The sequence below is a fragment of the Camelus dromedarius genome, chromosome 17 (genome assembly GCF_036321535.1).
Source record: "Camelus dromedarius isolate mCamDro1 chromosome 17, mCamDro1.pat, whole genome shotgun sequence".
In the NCBI taxonomy this organism is placed as follows: Eukaryota; Metazoa; Chordata; class Mammalia; order Artiodactyla; family Camelidae; genus Camelus; species Camelus dromedarius.
Genome location: NC_087452.1, coordinates 1,024,947 through 1,047,765, shown reverse-complemented (window position 1 = coordinate 1,047,765; position 22,819 = coordinate 1,024,947). Strand labels below are relative to the sequence as shown.

Genomic DNA, 22,819 nt, shown 5'->3' with positions numbered 1-22,819 from the left:
TGTCAGTTTTCATAAAGGAAATGTAGGTCCAAACCACAGTGAGATACCACTTCACACACACCAGGGTGGCTGTAATAAAAAAGACAGACAATGATAATATTGGCAAGGACGTGGAGAAATCTGAACCCTCGTGCTGTGCTGGAGGGAATTTAAAATGGTGCAGCCATTTTGGAAAAGTCTGACAGATCCTGAAAAGGTTGAACACTGTTACCACAGGACCAGCAGTTCCACTCCTAGGTGTATGTCAGAGACAGTTGAAAATGGGGCCGCACAAACACTTGTGCACAAATATTCATAAGCAGCATTATTCACAGTGTCAAAATGTGGAAACAGCCCTCACGCCCACAGCTCATGAATAGACAAAATGCAGCATATCCGTACAATGGAATACCATCTGGGCGTAAAGAGAATTGAAATACTGATGCATCGATGAACCCGAAACTGCTATGCTAGGTGAAAGAAGCCAGGCGCAAAAGACAGCGTGTTTACGACTCTGCTTACGTGAGTGTGCAGCACAGGTGAGTCTGTGGGGACAGACGGTAGACAGTGGTTGCCAGGGGCTGGGCAGAGGTCGGGGAGGTTAGGAGTGATAAGGTGTGGGGTTCTTATTGGGGTGATGAAAATGTTCTAAATCTGATTATGGTGATGGTTGTACTATGTAAATATACTAAAACCCATTGAATCACACACTTTAAAAAAGTAAATTACATGGTCTATGAATTATATCTCAATAAAGATGTTACCCAAAAAGTTCAAATACCTGAGGAAATGAATTAAGGAATATTATGCAAACGTATTTATTATTATTTAAAAAAATTTAACAGAAAGTTATTAGAACATAATGGTACAGAGAAAAAATAGACTATAAAACTGTGATCTCACCCATGTTAAAAATATAATCATGAAAAAAGTCTAGAAATTTGATTATAAAGATTGAATACATGTCTTCAAGCCTGCACCATCTTTGGAAAGGGAAGGAAATTAGTCTCAGAGAGCCCCAAGCCCAAGTCTGCTAACTTGCTAGGTACCTCTGTGGCGTCACCTCCTGGATCTCACACCAGCACAGTGGTCTTGGCATTATTCTTGCTGTTTTATTGACATAGAAACTGGTGCTAGTAACTGCAGAGCCAGGATTTGAACCCACGTTTGTGTGCTCTAAAGGAACTGTCTCCAGCACCCCCTCTGCTTCTCGAAACACTTATGGTTCATGGCACCTGCTGTGTGCACCGTGCTACTCAGTGCTCACAGCAGGTGCTGGAGGTCAGGATGGTAACCCCACTTCACACATGAGAAGACTGAGGCTCGGGAAGGCACGGTGGCTCTGACGAGGTCCTCTATGGAATGACAGGTCTGGGGTGTGAGCTGGAGGTCCGCCCGCCACCCTCGGTGTCCGTCTCCAGCACCTGCTCCATGACGCCGGCCTGGCTGCACGTGTCCATCAGGGTCATGACAGAGCTCAGGGGCCCCGTGGTGCCCGTAAAATCGTGACTGTTTCCCCTGAATTTGTCGCCGCGTGCTCCTCTTACTCTCCTACATTCTCCGTAAATTCCTGATTGTTTATTGCCATCGTTTGGCATTTCACCACCCGGAAGAGCCGAGAGCCATCTGCAGACTTGGGAAGTCCATGCTGTTCACCTTCCACGAAGAAATTAATGTTACGTAAGATGGAACCCAGCATGTTGTTAGAGGAAGGTTGGAAGCCACTTCTCTGGCTGAAGAAACTGCCTGTTACCTCCCTCTGTTGTGTCCTGTTTCATCCAGGTCCGAAACCACGCTGCAGCTGTCTTAAACATTGCTCCTTGCAAAGCCTCTAAGAAGAATCTAAGTGTTGCCCCCGTGACCACATGCAGCCACCTCCTCTCCAGGGTCTCCTTTGGGTCTGAGGAGAGGTTCCTCTGGGAGAGCTCCAGGCCTTCCTCCCCTCAGTCTCTGCTGGTCCTCTGTCCTTTAGGCAGCCATGGCTGTCGTCTCAGGGGTGGGGGTCCCTATGGGCCCTCCCCCACTTCCTCCTAGCAACTCTCCCCATGGGGCCAGTTCTCCCTCCACTCGCTCATCTTAGGTCATGTAATTTTGTTGTAAAAAAAAATTTTTTTATAAGCATGTTCATTATACGACTTTGAGAAATTAAGGAAAAGTAGAAAGCGAGGACGACTGACCACCCCAAGACCAACCTTGTTAACATTCATGGACTCTGAGAAACTGGGAAACCCCGTGAAGATGATTAGCCCCTGGGCCCTGCAGACGAGGGGCAGAGGAGTGAGGGTCATCCGCTGTCTCGTAGAGGCGTCTGATTCCAGGGAGCCGAGGGGCCCCGCCCCGGGAAGCTGGGAGTTGGCAGGCAGGCAGATGACCGAGGGACAGTGACTCTGCTGAGGTGACCGTGACTGGGTCTGGACGGGAGCCTGCTGGCCAGTGACGAGGGGGCCTGGAGTGCCGTGTCCGCCTGCTGTCCTGCGCTGCTGCTGAGGCCGCTCTGCTGCTTGCCCCACCAGAACCGGGGCTTTCTGCTTCCTCGTCTCCCAGGACCTCCTATGGGACCCCCTTTCATGCAGGTCACTTCTGCCTCAGGCCTCCATCTCTGCTCTGGTGAGTCCTCAAATGCCCAGTGGCGAGAGAGAGGCCTGGGGACCCGCTGCTGCCGGAGTCCTCCTGGCCTCCCTCTCCCCACACGCACATGTGTGCTGGTCACTGTGGATGCTTAACTGGGGATCGTTTCTTCATTGTTTTCTTTGACTCAGCTCTTTCTTTTTCACTTTGAAAGCATTTTAAAGAAAAGGTTATTCTGACTCAGGAAATGGAAAGCCAGTGTCAGAGGCCATCAGGAGAAAGTGACCCAGGAGAAAAGGAAACCCCAAGACTGAGTCCCTACTCTGCCCCGGGCTTCCCGACACCTGGGCCTGCGGCTTCTTTCTGCCCCAGAATGGACGCGGCTCGAGTTTGAGGGATGCGTAAGACGGATCAGCTTCTTGCTGGGCCCTCCCTGCAAATTCAGAGGATGAAATGGGGTGGGTTAGGGAATAAATAATGATTTCCTGTGTGCTTTAACGTTACTTAACACTGTGCCTCTGAACCTCCCCAGCTGGTCACGAGCACCCCTAGCGCAGAGACCTCACAGGCTGAGAGCCTGCGGGAGGGAGGGCCCCCCCCCCCCCCCCCACCGAGAGGCTTCACGTCAGCTGGTAATGGTCGCTTTGGTACCTTCCCTTCAAGAGCCTGGTGGGCTGGCTTTGGTGACTGGTTATACATGGTGTGTACACACCTGCATTCACGGGCCCCTCCCCAGGAGCCTGCCTTCCCTCCCTGTGGAGTGTGAGCACTCAGAGGGCGTGGGCTCGCTGGTGTCACCCTTGCTGGAGCCTGGCTGGTGCCTTGGAGGATGCAGGGGGCAGCTGGAGCCAGGGCACTCCCGGACATCCTCAGGTGACCTGCATCTGGGTGCCCCACCGCGGGATGGCAGCAGACACGGGTCCCTTCCTGCGCAGAAAGAGACCAGGGCTTGGAGGCAGGGCTTGGAGCGCTTTCACACCGAAGTCAAGCCAGCCTTACCCACGTCTGGGCCTCCACTCTCCTCCTCTGGCGTCTTGGGACTGCTCTGAGGCTCCTCGTTAATGGGCCATCCTGGAAGTCAGGCCGTGTGCCTTCCATGGGCCATTAGTGATTTCCCAGGAGGCCAGTTCCGGGTATTGATCTGGGCGGCAGCCCGCAGAGCCCTTTGGCAGGAGAACCCTTTCAGAGCCGGTGGGGCCGTGGCTGCCAGAGGAGGCCTCTGAGGAGACCACGCGTGCTAACGGCGGGTCTTGATCTCCTGGCCTCTTCCCGCACAGGACTGCTTTGTGACTGAGGGTGCGTCACTCATGGGGGTGGCATCCCGCAAAGCGTAGGAAATTATTTTGAGGCAGGACGTACCTGATGTTGGAGGAATAATAATTTCCGTGTAAGTTTCTTACTTAGTTTGTGGAAGGCAGTTATCCATCTCACTTCACTGGGACTGACGTGTTTTCTGGACCGCCGGGAGTGGACAGGAGGGGGCACACGTGGGAGAGGCCAGGTCAGCCATTCGGGAATCCGAGACCACTTCTGTTCATTGTCCTCTGGGCCCCAGGGCTGCGGCTGCCGAGGGCCTCGGGGCCCCGCATCCGGCGCCTCCTGTGCTGTGTTGGCAGCAGCCCGGGGTGCGCTGAGGTCAGTGGCGGTGCCCTCTCCGACCAGACTCTTTGTTGTTGCTGTTGGTCTCCAGCTTTGCTGAGCCCTGTGCAAGTTTGAGGGGTGCAGCGTGATGATCTGACTTACGTACATCATGAAGAGATGACCACGGGAAGTTTAGTGAGCATCCTTCATCTCATATAGATAACAAAACGAGTTTTTTCCTTGTGATGAGAGCTCTTAGGATTGATGCTCGTAACAGCTTCCCTGCAGCTCATACAGCGTGGTAACCAGGGTCACCGGGCTGGACGTTGCATCCTGGGACCCTACCTTGTAACTGCAAGCGTGTACTTTTTGACCACCTTCCTCCAATTTCCCCTCCCCCTAACAACCCCCCCTCCCATCTCTGGTAACTAAGCCTGGTGTCTTTTCTAGGAGTCTGGCTTGTTTGGTCTTTTTTTATTCCATGGGTGAGACCCTATGTTGATTGTCTTTCTCTGACTGACTTCACTTAGTGTAACGCCCTCAAGGTCCGTCTGTATTTTTGCAAATGGCAGAATTGTCCTTGATTTTTTGGCTGAATTATATTCCACTGCATATATACACCACATGTTCTTTACCCATTCATCCGTTGATGGTTGTTTCCTTGTCTTGGCTGTTGTGGATGCTGCTGCTGTGGACAGGTATCTCTTTGACATACTGTTTTCATTTCCTTTGGATATATTCCCAGGAGTGGAACTGCTGGGTTATATAGTGGCTCTATTTTCAAGTTTCTGAGGAACCTCCATACTGTTTTCCACCGTGGCTGCACCAGTTTACCTTCCCACCCGCAGTGCAGGAGGGCTCCCTGTCCCCCACATCCTCTCCGACGCTTGCTATTTCTTACCTTTTTGGCCACAGCCAAGTGTGAAGCGGTATCTTGTGGCTTTGATTTGCGTTTCCCGATGGCTAGTGATGCTGAGCGTCTTTTCATGGGCCTGTTGGCCATCTGCGTCTCTTCCTTGGGAAATGTCTGGCCGCCCTCTTGGTGTCGAGAGTATGTCTGGAGCTGCAGGAAGCAGTTCTGCTCTGTGAGGACGGGGCAGAATAGCCCCCCCACCCCCGGCTTCACACAACCTGGCAGATCTTTGTTTGCTGGTTACTCTGGCTCTGACCCCAGGCAGGAAGCTCCATGGGGCAGGGACTGTATCTGATTCAGAGCCTAAACTAGGGCCTGGCACAGACCCAGCGCTCAGTCTCTCTCTTGCTGAAGAAATGAGGGGTGGGAGCTGGGTGGGCATCAGTCCTGCTGCTCCTTCAAGTCGTGCCCGGGGGTGTGGGCGTTGCAGCCTCGCCTTCTCTGGGGAGGAGGTGTCTGTGTCTTTGGGTCTGCACCTACCTGCACACGGGCGACTAGAATGTAAGGAGAGACAGACTTGAAAGGACGTAAGTTCTCCAGGAAACATCGGAGCTTTGCAGTTCTTACCACTGTGCTTGTTAGGGTCTCACGTTAAAGTGGCTGTGAGGACAGTGACATCACAGTGAGGACAGCTGTGGCAGGAAGACAGTAGCTGACCACACGGGGACCAACATCTGCTTCCCCCGGCACGGCGTGGCCTGGCTGGGGCTCTATGGCAGGAACTCGCTCTGCTGGGATGAGGAAACAGTCACCAGGTTTGCGGAGTACATCTGTACGGGTCTCACTGCAGGTCCCGCTGTTACCCCCATGTCACAGATGAGGGAGCAGAGCTGAGCCACTTCACGATCACAGTGAGGGGGCAACAGAGCCTGTGTTAGAACCCCTGACTTGCTCCTCCGTGTGTGAGAGACCTTGCACACGAGAGTGTGAAGTCAGGGTCAGCCTGAGTGACGTAAAGAGGAAACCCCAAAGTGTTGTGCTCACCTGGGATGGAGGTCCATGTCTCTGTCCCTCAGGGAGTGAGTCCGGGGTGAGGCTGGCGGGGCTCCACAAGGTGTCTCAGGGGCCCAGGCCCATCCATGCCATTGCCCCAGCCCCTGAGGGTACGGTCCGGTGACTGCAGCTTGGTCATTGCCACCTGGGCTCCAGACCCTGGGAAGGAGAAGGGGCCAGCGCGAGGCAAGCAGGATGTCTTCAAGTGGGTGTCGTGGGAACCACGTCCGTTGCTCTGTTCATGTCCTTTTGGCACGAGCTGATCCCGCGGCCACACCTCACTCCTGGGAAGGTGGAAACGTGGTCTCTGTCGGCAGCCGCATGCCCAGGTCCAGCTGGGTACTCGGGATGGGGAGGTGGAGTTCGGGGCAGTGGATCTGCGTCCGCCAAGAGGACGTCTCCTCCGCCGGGGTGTCAGCGCCGGGCCAGGCGGGAGAGGTGCCACCTGTTCATTATCACGAGGCTCGCGGTCACCTACTCAGTTACAGGGACTGTTAAGCCTGCCTTTGGTGGGCAGCTCTGTGGCGAGCTGTTTGGGGGCTGCCATGAAGCCCCATTCACGGCTCCGCCTGACATAGCTGGGAGATGAGATGCTGGCAGGAGGCCATCTGTGCCCTTCTGGTGCTTGCCCGTCTCATTCTGAGAGAGGCCGTGGGGCAGGGTGGCCGTAGGCACGTACCTGGGCAGAGTGCGGTCCATGCACATCTATTCCATCTTCTCGCCCACCTGAGGGCGAGGTGGTTCTCACTGGTGAGGCTGGCCCGGGGCCAGGAGCTGGGGCCCTCGGGTGTGGTGGTGGGTCAGGCAGGCAGAGAGTCACAGTCGTCAAGGTCAGGGAATCCAAATTCTAGTTCTGACCCTTCTGATCGCTAGTGAGCAACCTCAGCTCTTCGAGCCTCAGTGTTCTCTCCTGTGAAATCGGTCACTTATGTCAAAGGGCTGCTGGCAAGGATCTGCTGGGACACAGGTTCGTCCCTGGGTAAGTGGATGCTTCCCTCTGACTCCTTCAGACTCCTGGTCCCCAACAGTGTGTCCTCAAGTTTGATGATGTCGGAGGTGGCCCTGCCTGTCCCTTCAAGTCCTCCCTTCCTAGTGGGAACGCCGCCGCCCCCTCTGTCTGCATCACCGTGACCCCTCCTGCCTGCTCTGCTTGCGATTTCTCTCAGCTGTTTCCCAGCTTGGCTGCGTCTCGTCCGTGGCCTCAGCTCACTGTGGACGCCCTGGCCCCCCATGGCCTCCCCAGGGCCCCTGTGGCCAGAGCACTCTGGGAGGCCCGGAGCAGAGCTTCTGAGGACGTTCCAGATGCCCTGGCAGGGGAGAGGCCTCGCGGAGGTGGGGCTGAGAGGGATTCGAGATGCAGGAGCAAAGCTGGGACAACCTCTGGCGTCGGCACCCGGGAAAGCTGGGTTTGTGTCGGCACAGGTTGGAGTGGGAGGGGCTGGAGGAAGGGTGTGGAGTTGAGAGGCTGTTGTGATTGTGCGAACCTGGAGTGATGAGGGCTGGGGGTAGCGCAGGGGGTGGAGAGCAAATATGAGAGATGAGACCTGTCTGGGGAGTCGGTCCCGGGCCTCCGTGTCCAGAGGTTACAGGCACAGCAGGTATGGACACCGAGGTGAGAACGAGGTGGGGTCCAAACCAGGCACATAGGAGCCAGAGTGAACCTGGGCCTCAGAGCAGAGGCAGAGCCCAAGATGGCCCTGTGAGGCTTGCCTAGGCTTCATCTTGAGCACCAGAGGCACAGAGAGCCCACGAGGGATCCACGCCTGTCTTTTCACCCAGCTGAACACAAACTACTCTCTCCTGGAAAGAGTGAGTTTTCCTCCAAACCTGGTGAAATCCATCCACAGAATGGGCCTCTGCTCTGTGCCAGGCATTGTTCTGAGCAAGGGAAACAAGGAGGGTGTCGTTTGCTGGCAGAAAAACAAGGAAACAGGTTATTCCAGCCAGAGTGATCAGGACCTGAGACACAGCCAAGCCCTGGGACATGGGAACCCAGAGGGAAGCATGACTGATTCTGGCTGGGAGGCTGAGAGGATGGTGTGGCCTGGGTGCTGCAGGGGGTCCACCAGGCAGAGAAGGTGGTCGTGGTGCAGTGCTGCAGACTGCACGCTGTGGAAGGCTGGAGATGTACCCGGAGCCTCCACCCCGTGACAATCAGGGAAACGGGAATAAAAACCACAGTGAGATTCCATTTCACAGCTGTTCAATGGGCAGATGTGAAGCCTGACACTCCCAAGTGTTGGTGGGGATGCGGGTGAGAGAAGGATGAGCCACTGTCGGCAGGAACGTCAGTCCGTCACACCTGGTGGGGCTGATGTCTCCGTGCCCTGTGCAGCGACTCTGCCCCCAGATGGAGACATCACAGGGATGCCGCAGCCCTGGGCACCGGAGAACTTGTGGGGCAGCACGGCTGTAACACCTTGCTGCAGGGCCAGTCCCAGTGTCCGCGCAGGAGGATGGACAGACGCAGCGTAGGGTATGGTGAGAGGTGACTTCTGCTCCCTGCCTGCATGTGGTTGAAGCCCCGTGGTGCACTGAACAAAAGAAACGGTACACTGAGAAGACATCAGGATGCATCTGTTTAATAGCAGTTCAAACACAAGTGAAGGAAAGCAGGGCATTTTACCTGCATCCAGGTGGTTACACCACGAGGAAGAGGGACAAGTGATGGTCGCAGGAGTCAGGACGGGTGGTGACTTCTTGGGGGGAGGAAAGGCACACACATGCTCCTGCGGGACCGGTGGTGTCCTGTCCGAGTGTCCACTTTACTGGGGCGATTGTGTTACTGCGTAGGTAAATCCACAGTGAGCAGTCATTGGGCCTTGCTGATCCGCCGCGCTGGCCTTGGTGTAGCAGCCCTGAGGTGGGGAGTCGGCCGGAGGCAAGGGCCGGGAGCATTGGGAAGGCTCTCCTGGGCCACACAAAGGATTTTGACTTTTTTTTTTCAATTTTACGTTGTTTTTCTAAGCTGAGGTATTTTTAGGGTATTAGTGACATTCAGAATATGTAAAACCTTCAGCATATAAATAAGGAGTTAGAGACAGCCACAATAAAAGGGTGGTGCCAATCTCAATCTTTTTGCCCCAGGTTTCTGCTTTCAGAGGGCTTCCAGCTCAGAAAAAGGCTGTGTGCAGAGAAAGCAAGATTGAATTGAGTCTTGAAAGGTCAGGAGGCACTGTCACTTGGGAGTCATGTACTCTTGTGCATCTTGGGGACACTTCTTTGCCCACAGAAATTTAGACTGTGGACTGGAAGGGGAGCCTCAGCCTTGCTCCGCATGCCCAGGTCTTCTTGGGGGGAGCCACATAGAGTGAGAGCCACGTGGAGTGAGGGGCTGAGAGGACCCAGGCAGGAGAACTTGGCAGAGACCCAGGAGTGCGTGTCCTCAAAGCTGAGTGGAGAGCAGTCTGGGGACACATCCCCTGCAGAGAAACAAGGACGGCAGGGGTGGGGGCAATGCTGGTGTGATCCCATGGCCACCATGACAGGCATGTGTGTGGCACCGTGTGCCCCCCCCAGGTGCCTGGTGACAGGGTGGCACCACTGCTTCTTCATGCCAGCCCTGACTGCAGGCACACTCGTTGGTTGCAGGCTCCCACAGGCTCTGCAGAGTGGCTAAGGTATCGCCTGAGCAGGCCAGGTAAGGTGGCCGGGGGCGGGGGGGTGTGTGTGTGTGCAATAAGTGCCTGAAGAGAGAGGTTAGCAGCATGTACATCAGGTGTTAAAATGCACTAGACTGTCTGCTCTCTCTGCTCCAGGCTGGTTGATGCTGGGTTTGCTTTCTCACATTTACATGGAAATACACCTTTGCTGTGGCCTGTGGTTTCCTAGTTGACTGACTTCAGGGCAGGTCCACTCTGGCATTCATGATCCTTGCAGGGGAGTCTTGGCTGAGTGGGATTCAGTGCTGGGAGGCTGGCTGGCTCCAGGCATCCTGTGAAATCTCCCGGGGGTCCCTGTTGGCCTCCGTATGTCGCTGTTTCAAAGGTTGTTTGATAACTTTCTGATGACCCAGGGACCAAGGGGGACTGGCCTCAAACCGCATCTGCTCTGTCCCCCTGTCCCTGTCGTGCAGCTGGGAAGTCTCCCTTTTACGGGATACCTCACTAGAGGATTTGAAGCCAGACCCCAATTTTGGAAACCATGAGCGGCAGCTCCGCGGAGCTTGTTAGTGAAGCCCCCGCTGAGTGCAGTGAGCCAGCCACAGGTCCACTGAGTGCAGGAGCCTTGCTGCTCCAGGTGCTGCTGACCTTGTGCTGGAGGGTGGGGACTGGAAGCTGCTCAGAACCAGGGCCCGGGGCAGGGATACAGGGTGAGCCCTGCATGTGCTGCTGGGAAGGGCTCGGAGGATGCCTGGGTTCCACCGCGCTGGGGGCTGTGACTGGTGAGTGATGTCTGCTCTGACTGCAAGAGGCGTGGTGCTGGCGGCCTCTCAGGTGAGCCGTCCCTTCACTCTCACAGTGAGTCTGGAAGTAGGTGCCGTGCTCCTGCCATAGGAAACTGTTCATGGAAAGATGTTAAGGAATCAAAAAAAGAATCCAAAATCAGACATACAGTGTAATTACAATTACAAACTGTAATTGCCCTTTATAATTTCAAATGTGAATGTATAATTACATTACAAATAATGGCAAATTTTAATACATGTGTGGAGAGAAAAAGCCTGGAAATCTTTCATCATGTTCGTGACAGTTTCCACTGGGTGGTGAGATTGTGGATGGACTTTGTTTTTCTTTATGCTTGTCTGTATTTTTCCATTTTTCAAAGTGACCCATTTTCCTTTTTCAGACATACATAAATTATGTGTGTGGGTGTGTGCATTTTTTTCCACATTTATATGTGTGGAGGTCTGGTGGCATGCTGCTTCACTTCATAAATTCACCAGGAATATTAATTACTCCTCCTGTTGGTCTCGGTGGCTCCTTAGGGTCACACCCCCCCACCCCCGCTTTGCTTTATCTGGACGGAAAGATTTGGGCAGGACCCCCTATCACCTCTCAGTTTCTAATACTGGATAAATCTTGACCTTCTTTGAAAAGGATGAAAAATCATGGGAAATCCAAAAGACTCAGCAGCCCCAAAGAGGGCAGCCTTCTGAGGACTCATAGGACGTCGTACCATGAGGTAGTTTGGCTATAAGAGATTTAGGAACTTTCTGGTGACTTCCGACGGGGTCCAGGAAGACTTGGTTATAAAATACTCTATAAAGGGAAAGGGGGCACTTGTGGAGAGGGCATGTCCTGATACCTGCCACGGTTCCGTGGGCCCAGAACTCTGCCAGTCCTGGGCTGAGGCTTTGCATAGCCCAGCGCCAGACACAGAGGCACTCAGAGTCGTTTTCTGTCATCTTCCAAATAGAATTATGTTACGGCCTCCACACACACGTAACCTACTTTTCCAATGTTTTAATAACTTTGGCTTACTGGGAGTTATACTTAGTGGGGTGTTTGAAACCACCCAGTTGTGCAGATCTGCCAATTCAGGCCCTTCTTCCCGCCCTGCAGACACGCAGGTGGCAGGCTGAGACGCGGCCGTGGTGGGGAGAGCCCGCCAAGGTCCGGGCGCTGTCGTCCTGCAGCGCCTGGTCCTGCTCTGTTTGCTTTATTTCTCTGGTGGGAGCTGGCATAGTTAGCACATGGGCCTGGGAAGACTTCCACCTGGCTAGCAGCCGGGGGATGGAGAATTCCTCCCCCTTAGGTGGGCCCACAGCCATCACCCCTGCTCCCAAGTAGCAGTGTTTGAAGTCCTGACCCTCTGGTGGGTGTAGGTCTGTGTTGGGCACAGACGTGCCTGCTGAATGCTAACCAGATCTATAAAAGCCCAGATACACAGACCAGGAGGCCAGGAGGTGACCTGCCCTGGAGTGGACAGTCTACAGAGTGCAGCGTCCTTGCTATGTCCTCCAGTGACTGGACCCACACAACCCCAACATGCACTTAGTTAAGGGGCGGAAAGCCACGTGCCAGTGGCAGGCGCAGTGCTGGACAGTGTGAGACCATTGTCATTCACTCGTCAGAGCACCTCTGCAAGGCAGGGATTGGTTCTCTTGTGCAGGTGCCTTCCTGAGGCTGTGGGCGACTCTCAAATACCGAAGGGAGATTCAAACTCAGGGGGAGCTGACTGTTAAAGCTCGCCTCTGTTTGGTTACCACAGGTTTTCTCTCTTCCTGTCCCGTCAAGTCTTACAGAAAGACGCGTGTGGACCACAGCTGTGCTCTCTGCTCTGCTATTGGTCTGTGAGGTAAAAATGACGTGAATGGGTTGATTTAACATGAGCATCTTAGAGCCAGATCCAAAGCTGTACGTCTCCATAGAGAGGGAGATGTATGGACTTGGATACAGTGGAGGACCCTGGGGCCAGCACAGTGAATGTGGGAGGAGGGGGCCCTGACTTCTTCCCACCAGGACAGAAGCTAAGCAAACAGAGCCAGTTGCAGGTGAGGAAGAAACTCCTGTCCTCAGGGGTCCAGTGCTGGTCCTGGGAGGAAGCGGGGATGCGGCAGTGGGGGGGCTCGTTCAGCAGCGGGACACCACCCGTATAAAGCACCTCACTCGGCAAATTAGCGTCTCCACTTTCGTGTATTGGAGTAGCTAAGAGACCCACAGACACTTCCAACATAAACAGAAATAACCAACTGCCACTGCATGAAACAGTCGGGACATGCACGTGAGCTGTGCTGGGTGACGGTCACCCTGGAGGCTACAGATGCTCTGAGATTGGAGGTGCACAGGGCAGGAGGGGCAGGTGGGGTGTGCAGGGTGATGGCCCAAAGCCAGCTGATGGTAAGCGGGTAAAGCTCCGAACACAGGGATGGAGGGAAGCTCGGTCGTTTCTACCTGGCTTGTCTTCTGTTTCCGGGAGCATTTGGTGTTGGGTGGGGGCCCTGTGCTCCATCGCCAGGGCTGGCCGGCCACGCCCTATGTGTGCATTCTTGGGACCCGGCTCTGCTCTCCAGCAGGGAGGGGAGGAGTGGGCGGCCCAGAGGACCAGGGCTGCACCCAGCTGGGTCACATCAGAGCAGGACGCGCATTCTCGTCCCTGTGGTGGGCCCGGGGGCAGGTGGGGAAAGGGAGCTCGGATGGGAGGAATCCAGGCTCCTAGACCAGGGTTGTACAGGAGGCAGGCAGGCGGATGGGGTGTGGGGCGTGGAAGGCCAGGCGTCCACTTGGGGTGGCCAGAGGCCCGGCAGGGAGCGGGGAGGCAGCATCACAAGTTACTTGTGGGATCCTTGGACAGCTTGATGCTGGAAAGTCCAGTAAATCATTGGTGAATGGAGGACTCAGCATGTTGACTTCCTGACTGCAGGATCAACACAGACCTTCCTGGGTGATCTCCAATCTCCAGCTACCACTCAGGGCGAGGGGCTTTGGGACACTGCCTGACTACACACTGTGACGCAGTCACATGGTGTCTTCCCCCACAGTGGCCCAGAGTGCAGACTTGAGGGCCAGCCTGGCTGGGTTCAAACCTCCAGCTGTGTGACCTCAGGAGAGCTGGTTAGTCTCTCTGGGCCTCCCTTTTCTCATCCGTAATACGGGGAAATTAGCAGTACCTACCTCGTGGGGTGTTATGAGCATGAAGTGAGTTAGCACCCAGCACACTTAGACCGGCGTCTGGCCGAAGTAAATACCGGCTGTCAGCACTGGCTGCTACATGACGCCTGCCTGCACCAGCGTCCTTCTGGGTTGTTTTCCATAAACTCTCTCAGTCAGTCCTCACAAGGCCTGGGAGAGGGGCATTACTGATCTGTTCTACAAACAAGAGCGCTATTTCTAGTTCCCTCTATGAAATTTTAGACCCCTTCACCGGCTTTGTTCTATTTCCATCCCTGCCGCACACTTTCGAGCTGCGGGAGCCGTGCCAGGGCGCGAGGGGCCCTGGGAGAGGAGGCGGGCAGTGAGTTTGGGCTCCGGCAGAGCCTGACGTGCGCTGCTCTAGTTTGGGAGAGGGGTTCAGCCCTGCCTCACAATCCCACTCGCAGGCCTGATGACAGATGCACCGGGGGAATTTTTTAAAGTCATAAAATTTGGCAGTAAGGAGTGTGCAGTGCAGTGAGCCATCCAGCTCTCTGAGTGGGATGCCTTGGGAGTAAGCGAGAGCTGAGAGCCTGTCTAGTCCTCAGGAGGCTGGCAGACGCCCTCCCGCCCCTGCACTGGGGACACAATAGCGGTCAGTGGGGCTACTGTCCACAGGTCAGATGACCCCACCTCGCCCCCCAAGTTGCTGCCTAGTTGGGGGGAACCCTCCGACCACACACCTCCTCCAAGAAATCCTTGGTTTTCTTTTTTTTTTTCCCCCTACTAAAATGAGCAGAACATCTCTTCGGCTGGGCACTCAGTTCTCCCTTTGATGAATCTGGCATGGCTGGGAAGAGGGCGGGCAGGAGGGAGGCTGACGTTTTCAGCACTGGCCAGGCCACACCAAGTGTTCCACGCTGGCCCTCGTGGTTCTCCCGTCAGTTGTGTGTGGGCGGTGTGGTGAGCCCCACTGTGCAGCCGTGCAGACGGGCGTGCAGCAGGTCCCCGCCGAGCCCACAGTCGTGTAGGAAACAGGCAGGCGTCTCTGGTGGAGCTGAATTGTTTTCACCCCAACACTGGTCTCTTGTATTGGTGAGGCTTCTGGCTTGCTTCCCACCCACCCTTTCAGGGGTCTCTGCCCAGTGTGGGTCCATGGATGGGCTCACCATCCAGCATCCGGTGGGGAGTGAGGTGGAGCAGAAGATTGGCAAGGCAGAGGCCCCAACCTTGAGCCGTGGCACCCATTACTGTATTTCCACATTTCACCTCAGAACCCCAGCAAGGAGGTGTCAGTGTCCCCGTTTCCCAGGTGGAGAAACTGAGGCCTGTGGAGGGCCCAGAGCCAGCTCCTGGGGGCTGCAGTGTGAACCTAGGCCTCCAGACTGCAAGTCCCCTTCCCCGAGGACAGAGATGGTGCCTCGTCTGTACCAGGCAAGACCAGGAACATTCCATCCTTGTCGTCTTGTGTACCTCACAGTGCCTCTGTGGTTTTAGGATTATCCCCATTTTGCAGGTGAGAAAACTGAGACCCAGAGAGGTTAGTCACTTAAACAATGAGTAAGCAAAAGAAAACAAGGAGAATTAATTGTTTGATGGAGGGGAAATTCTGCTTCGTCAAACCTGGGCACAGATGAGCAGGCTCCAGCTCATAAATTCTGAAGCTCTGCAGTGTGTTTGTTTCATGGGCTGCATATGCTTTATCGGGAGCTGCCCCACCTCCCAGGGCTGGGCGCCAGGCCGGCCATCTGCTCCCGGGGCTGGGCCTCCCCCTGACAGTTGCCTTCTCCTGGAACGGCCAGCTCCCAACTGGCTGTGGCCGGTAAAGAAGTTCCAGGAAAAAGATCTTCACCAGCGTCTGATGAAGCCTCATTTCTGCCGCTGTGGGTATTGCCTCATCTGCATAAATGGCCCTGCTGATTTTCTGATGCTGTTCTTTGTCAAGCTTGCAAGTATCAGAAGAGGGAGAGAATCACTTTCCTCCGCATCTGCTGAGGGCCCGGCCCTGCACATTCCTTGACAGACATTGTCCCCTGTCTCCCTGCCCTGTTGTTCACAGCAGCCCCTGGGGCTTCAGAAAGTCAGATCAGGTCGCTGCCCTGCTCGGTACCATCCTGTGTGTGGAGAGCCCCCACCACCTCTCAAAGCTTGTCTCGGGCCCTTCCTCCTCCTCCGAGCAGGGTCCAGATCGGAGGCCTCCTTTCTGGGCCGGGGTAGGCACACCTGTGTTGGCCCATGCAGGACCCTGTGCAGGACAGCTCTTCCCGACCCCCAAGGCTGTGTCCTTCTCAGCCTTCCTGGCTCACACATGCCGAGAGGACCTCCCCAGCCACCCCTCCAGTCCAGACAAGGTGCCTGTGGGCCCCTCTGGGTTCACGGCACTCTCAAAACACACTTTAATGCGTGCTCTCTGCTTAGTGTCTGTCTTTCCCGCCAGACTGTCAGCTGTGTGAGGACAGGGACTGTGCTGTTTGTCCACCTCGTGTCCCCAGGTCTGGCACGAAAGCAATCAGCTTTGAGCCAGTCTGTCTGGATGATCTCAGTCACCGGTTCCTGGTTCCGCTGTCCTGTGAGTCTGGCTGGGTGTGACCGGCTGCCTTGCTGGGTCACACATAGTGATGCTTGGAGTCAAACCAAGTTGCGCTGGTTTCTGAGTTTGCTCTCTGTCCACAGCCTCCTGGCCACTCTGGTGTTTGTTTAGTCCATGTCTTGGTTCCAGAGTGCTGTATGTTTCGGAGCTGAAGTAGAATCACGGTAGCGTGTGAAGCCCCGAAGGAGACATTCCAAGTGGTGGCCAGCATGCAGCGACGGTGAATGTGGAAGTTCTTTCGGAAAGCCTTATGTGGGGGTTCCCTTTTCCCAGAGAGACAAAACGTAAACACACACAACTCAGGAGTGGCTGATTGTGCTTATGGCAGCAGGTGGGGAGCTGGGAGGGCTGGGGCCCGGGAAGCAGAGGTGCTGGGGGCCAGCCAGCCGCAAGGGCAGCTCCTAGGCTGGGCCCGTAGCCTGCAGGCATTGGGGGGCGGGCGGAGGGGAGTCTGGACGGGTGGGTGGACAGAGTAGAGCAAGACCCACAGGCTTCCTGAGGCCCCTGGGCGTGAGCCTCGAGTGCCGGGGACCGCTGAGGGCAGGGGACCCGGACCTGGGGTCATCTGGTCCATCAGCACATCCTTACTGTGTACTGGGTCCCCTAGCTGAGAACATAGCAGTGTACGAGCTGAGTCAGGCCTCTGCCTGGGGAGCGCCTTCTGGTCGGGGAGGGGACATGAAGCGTGGCCACAGACGAGGAATCTCTCGGTGACGAGAATTGAAGAGACTGCGGCACTCACGTGTCAGAAGAGGCCTGAGACCCAAGTGATGGTCGAAGCAAAGATCAGGGAGGTGAGGGGCAGTCCCGTAGCAGAGGCCTCAGCAGGTGCAGAGGGTCCAGGCCGGCGCCAGTGAGGACTGGCTCTGGGAGCCGACTGTGTGCACCCTCCCCAACCCCGAGTCTGGTGATGTCATGTTATTGACTTGAAACTCGCCGTAGGGGCACGTTTACACCGAGAAATCAGCAAACACTACGCCTCATCCCGCTGGCTTTTCTGAGAGCTGGGAAGAGGGGTGAGGGCATCACCACAGGGCAGCAGGCTCTGTTCTGATGCAGTGGGAAGTCAGTGCAGGGCTCAGGCAGTCTACGGAACAGAATTGGGCTTGGATCCAGGGAACAAGGAGTGTGGTGAGCGGGAAGAGAAGACCGATGGATGAGAACTGGGGTCCCGGCAGGAGCTGAATCCAGGGGCTGGGAGAGCCCCAATTAGGGCAGCAGCAGAATGAGGCCAGTCAGAGCATGTGTCTGCTGAGATGCCTGGGCTGGGTCTGGGGGAGGGGGGCCTGCAGTGCTGCCCACCTGGCAGAGGGGGGCGGCTGAGGCCCCTGCTGCCTGCAGTCGGATGGCCGGGTTGCTCTGCTTGCTTCCAGAGGGGTGGCAGCAGCCACTCCATCAGTCCAGATTTGGCCTGTGGTCGCCGGTGTGCCTCTCAGAGAGGTGAGCGGCTCCACGGTGGCTGGGAGTCTCCAGGCAGAGGGGCGGCCTTCCCTGCCTGGAGGTCCCACGTGGCCGCTGAGCGGTATTGTTGCCCCAGCAGCATGGAGGACAGGGGGCCGCTCTCCCCCCGAGACCTGTCCGCCAGAGGCTCTTCTTGGGTGGCACCTGGCCTCAGCACTTGGGAAAGCTCTGCAGGTGACTGCAGGGCATGGCCAGCATTGAGAGCTACTGGGTTAGAAGCAGCTCCTGTGGGGTAAGTGCAAGCAGTTTTCCGCGTGTTGTGTCCAGGTTGGGTTCTGGCAGCAAGCACCTTCAGGCAGTGGTGGTGATGCCATGTGCCGCTCCTTTGGACGCTAAGTGAGCCCCTGAAGTCCTCCTCCGCCCACTGGGCCCTGAGCGCAGGGAGAGGCTGGCGGTCGCATGACCTGGCTTGTCCATCTGCATTCACTGTGGGCTGAGCTAATCTGGCAGCTGCCCAGCTCCCAAAGGACAGTAAAGTGCTTGAGCTGTCCCTTCCGGGAGCTGCGGGGGATCTGGGGGAGAGGGGTCCGCAAGGCCAAAGGTCCTGAGGTGGGAAGAGCTGGGTGCTGCTGGAAAGTCTGGAAGCCCCTGTGAGGACAGGTCGAGAGCCGGGGAGGTGCTGGAGGAGTGGCGGGACCAGGAGGGGACAGGACGGCTTGTACTCTGAGCCCACTTGGTGGCCCGTTGGAGACCTGAAAGCCGGGTGGTGAAGTGCTCTGATACACATTTTGCAACTTGCTGTGTGACTTGGGCAGTTAACTTCTATGAGTTTCACTCTCAGCTGTCAGGAAGGTAAAGTGTAGGACGATCCGAGGACTAGGAGTGGTGCACGTGGACTCAGCAGAGGGTCTGACATGTAGTGAGTGCTCAGTGAAAAGGCACCTGCTGTCCCCTGTGACCCTGAGGCCCCGTGTTCTAACAGCACTTGCCTCTCACTCAGGCTCACTGCTGATGTCATGAGAGCCCGGTCCTGCCGCGGCTGCGGCCTCTGGGGTCTGGCCTTCCTAATGGCTTCTCTCGTCCTTGCAGGGCCCTGGTTTTTGTGTCCCATGGAGCCGGGGAGCATTGCGGCCGCTATGATGAGCTGGCTCGGATGCTGGTGGGCCTGGGGCTGCTCGTGTTTGCCCACGACCACGGTGAGTACCCGGCCCGCAGTGTGGCCCCCAGCCTGTCTCCCCCATCACCTCCTCCTCAGTTCTTTGCTTCTGATTCCCGCAGTACTCTGGGAGAAGGCACTCTCCACAGAATGTTTCTAAGTAAGAAATGTAGTTACGTAAACAAAAAATATGTCTGACCAGCAGTTTCTGTTGAGTCTGGGATTGAATGCAGGCTGAATAGAAATTTCAACTGAAAACATCCAGAGTCGGAATGTGTTTATGTAAGAACTTGCCTCAGGCCAAGGCCTCCTCTCGCTGGTTGGTGAAACGCTCTCTGTGCAGAGTGAGCCCTGGTTTTCTCCCAGGGCTTCAGGTGGGCACAGTGCCCTCAGAACCAGTGCCATTTACAGCCCAGTGTGACCTCGAGATGCTAACACAGCATTTCAGCCAGGAACACAGTGAGGGTCTCAAGGGCCACGTGGCCATGAGAAGACCCCAGGCACGTGCACACGCACATACACGCACCCACAGCCCCTCCCCGAGGCCAGGTCTTTGATTCTTCCACAAGAAGCATCAGAGGAGGGCGTTTGCTGCCTGAATCAGTATGTGGGTCCTTACCCCTCTGGGTGACATCTCCGCTCTGTGTGGCTGGGAAGGCTCGCACGTTTCTTTCTCAGTCTACCAATCTTTAGAATGAGGAACTCCCTATGGCTGAACACAGTGATTTCTGCACGACTGCAATGTAGAGATCTATCATCCTGGCCCAGATCCAGAAATGTCGCTTCTGTTTTATCTGATTTGGAAATAATTAAGTGACATTGCCACAAAGAGGGAGGAGCAGTGACGAGGCTCAGAGTCCTGGTTGTGGGAGGGGAGCTCGCTGGGGTATTTTGCGCATAAAGAACTGTAGTTCAGTTCACCAAGAGCCTTTTGTAGCCAGATGCATGCAAGGGTCCTCGTAACTGAGAATGTTGACCAAATTCTTTCTTATTATGGTTGTGATGTTCTTTAGTGCTTTGCAAACGGTCCCAGTAGTGTTTGTGAGACTGTTCGAGAGAGCTTGTTGGAGGACTGTCCCGATTTTACCTTGGATATGTCATTCATTCTTCTGGCACTTTCCACACTGTCAGGCCCACGATCGGATGACTTCTTTTCTGATCACATTTGTCTCCATTCAAGTCTGTTGCAGTGAACTGAACATGGGGACACTCTGAAAGAAAAGGCTGTTTGTAGTGTGCAGATGCTAAACACCTCCTGCTGGAATGTCAAGTGTCTGTTCTGGATCTTGGCGTCGACTGCTTGAACCACTGTCTTATCAGCTGTCCTCAGCCACGTCTGTGGGAGCGAGGAGCTGACAGGCCTTATTTACTCTGTCTGACTGGGGAACTTTGAAACACAATTTTGAAAGTCTTCTTCTTTAGAGTGAAAAGAAAGAAGAAACAGCCTACCTTTTGGTATTTCCAGAATAACATCTGAAACAGGCCTGGCTCTCTGTGGCATTCTAAATGTAGCTCGAAACCGGTTGCTTACGTTCACTGTTTTAAGTTCCTTGATTTATTGGTTTCTTCCAGTGACTCATGGGAAATCTCTCTGGCAAGTGCCTAAGGGAGGTGTTATATTCAAGAGATGAACGCAGGGTGATTTCTGTTGTCTAGAGATGAGTGAGTGTGGCTTCCTCCGCGGGAGAAGGCAGGTGGTGGACTGCCCCTGGGGTTCCTTGCTGGCTGGAGGAGCATCTCCTGGTGGTTAGTGACCTGGGCTGTGGCACTTCGCGTGGGGAGACGTGGCGTGAACCAGGAGGGACTTGAACCTGGGACTGCTGGTTTGTGACCTGGCCTCCTGTGTCACACCAGGAGTGAATCCTGCAGACATGTGTGCAGTCCTCACTCTTCCCCACACAGCTTTTAAAGTAAATAAAGCCTCTGTGGGGAGAAGGTCGGGGGCTGTTGGACTCACTTGGGGTGTATATGGAGGATCAGAAGCAGGGCTAGGCTGAAAACACCGCTGGGGGGCCCACGACCTCCCCATGCTCTGCCGGGGGAGGCAGGCACACTGGGTCCAAGTGCCCACTGGACTGCGATACTTCTGTGGATCTCAGAGGCCAAACCCTTCCAGGCCTTAGTTTCCACATCTACCAAGTGGTCAGGTAGTGCACTGATAGAGTAAGAGAATGAAGCGGGGGCTTTCCCCTCCGCTCAGCCGGCCCGGGACCCCTCCAGCCCCGGTGTGGACCCGCTGCTGCGCCACACTATGAACCCTACAGGGGACTCCGAGGCTGGAAGGAGGGGTCTGGGCCCTTGTGCTGGGCCACCTGTCCAGCCCGCAGTGAAGGTAGGAGGAAGCAACGGGTGTGGAAGTCTTTCTGGAGTACAGGGAGCTACCAACCGTGGCTTCGCTGCTGCCGCTGCAGACGCTATGCTGCCCTGACTTCAGCCGAAGTCCCCAGTGTGTCCTTGTCTGGACAGAAATCTGGAGACGCCACGGGGGACGGTCTGGCTGTGTCCCAGCACGTGCTGCCTGGCATACCCGGCAAGGTGCCCAGTTACGTTTGTCCTCTGTTGACCTTATAATTTTACAGGATGACCTCATGGGCACGAAAGGCTTTACCAGATGTGAGAATTACATTCCTGCCATTTGTACCCCAGTCTCCGACCAAACCCTTTCCATACGTCATCTCCCCGCTCGAAATAGTTGTCATCCCCCATTTCAAGGGTGAGGGTCTGCGGTGGCACAGCTGAGCCTGCACACCACACGTGCCAGTCGATGTGACAGCATCAGACCCCTGACCAGGTAACTTAACAGAAAGCTTTACCCTTGTCCCCTGACACGCAGAGCCTGCGGCCGGTGGGGCGGTGCCGCCGGTGCCCAAGGCTTTGCCTGCAGTTTTGCTCAGCCGTTCTGGGCCCGTGGCTTTTGTGGCCACGAATACCTGCTCCAGCCTGAGAAGGAAGGAGAGAAGCCACACAGGGGAAGGGACTGGGCTCACACCAGGAAGCAAACGTTGCTTAGAGTCTCAGGGCAAATTCCAGCTGCACCTCGTTTGCCAGGGGCAGGGAAGGCAGGAAATCTACCTGGTTAGCCGCGTATTTGCAGATCCAAACAGGGTTCTGTCAGTAAGAAGGGCGCAGAACGGACCCCGTGCTCACCATCTCTGGCTCTGCTGCCCACACTTCCAGGCTTAGTATTTAAGGGCATTTCTCAACCTTTTCTACTTTGTATCTTTTCTGAGGATCAGCTGTACTTAGCTCACAGTGTCACCCTTCTGCCGTGTCCACCCCCCATCTGCTTTCATCAGGTTTAGATGTGAAGATGCGTAAGTGGTGGTTAAGGTTCCAAACATGCGTTAACTGTGAATTGGATGATGCACACAGAGAGCCGCGTGGACACAGCAGCTGGCGTCCTGGGGGAGTGACCTGTCCTCCCCTCCAAGTGGGGCAGCTCCTGTGAAGTCCCTGCTGGATCAGAGTGTCTTTTATCCTGAGTGGTGACTCTTCCTTGTGGTGGAGGCCCAGGGTCCTGGCTGACCAAGACTGTGTCACTGTGCAGGGAGCTGGCCCCTCTCCCCACAGCCTCTCCTCTGCCATCGGAGCCGGCATTGAGCAGAGAGCAGAGGCATCACAGTGTCTGCCAAATGGACGAGGGAGTCTCTGCTCCAGAAGAGATCAGACCAGAGGCGCCTTAAATACCAACAGTAAGACCCCCACACAAGAATATTCACACTAGCAGGTGGAAGGACTCAGCAGGGTGGCCACTGGAGCTCTGGGTCTGGCAACCAGGGTTAGGGTAGGGGCCACTGTCTCTAGGAGCTGGGTCGAGGAGCCTCGAGGCCTGAAACACGGGTGTGCGAGGCAGGCCGTCAAGGTGGCTGGGCCTTGTTGGGTGAGTAGGAGCTTGTGGGGAAGAGAGTGGGTAAGGAGGGGGTGCCCATCACTGAGATCTGTGGTCCTTGCTGGGGCTGCCCCAGGACACTGGGGAACTTGAAAAATACTGGTGCCTCGGTCCCCTCGCTCCACAGAGACCCTGATCTCTCGGTCTTTGGTGTGGCTGGGGCGTCAAGACCTTTAAAATCCACTGGGGAAGGGCGGGGAGTCTAACGTGCAGCTTAGACTGAGAACCACTGTGC

The 22,819-nt window shown here is 55.6% G+C and overlaps 1 protein-coding gene across 7 annotated transcripts in view; it reads left to right on the top strand.

The window, feature by feature from the left end:
- MGLL (monoglyceride lipase) overlaps positions 1-22,819 on the top strand; it is a 190,061-nt gene that overhangs the window by 116,570 nt on the left and 50,672 nt on the right. For all 7 annotated transcript variants that reach the window (XM_031471070.2, XM_064496161.1, XM_064496160.1 and 4 more), the window contains exon 3: positions 18,629-18,735. In XM_031471070.2, the coding sequence (XP_031326930.1) occupies positions 18,629-18,735 (107 nt within the window). The remainder of the gene's footprint in view (positions 1-18,628; positions 18,736-22,819) is intronic.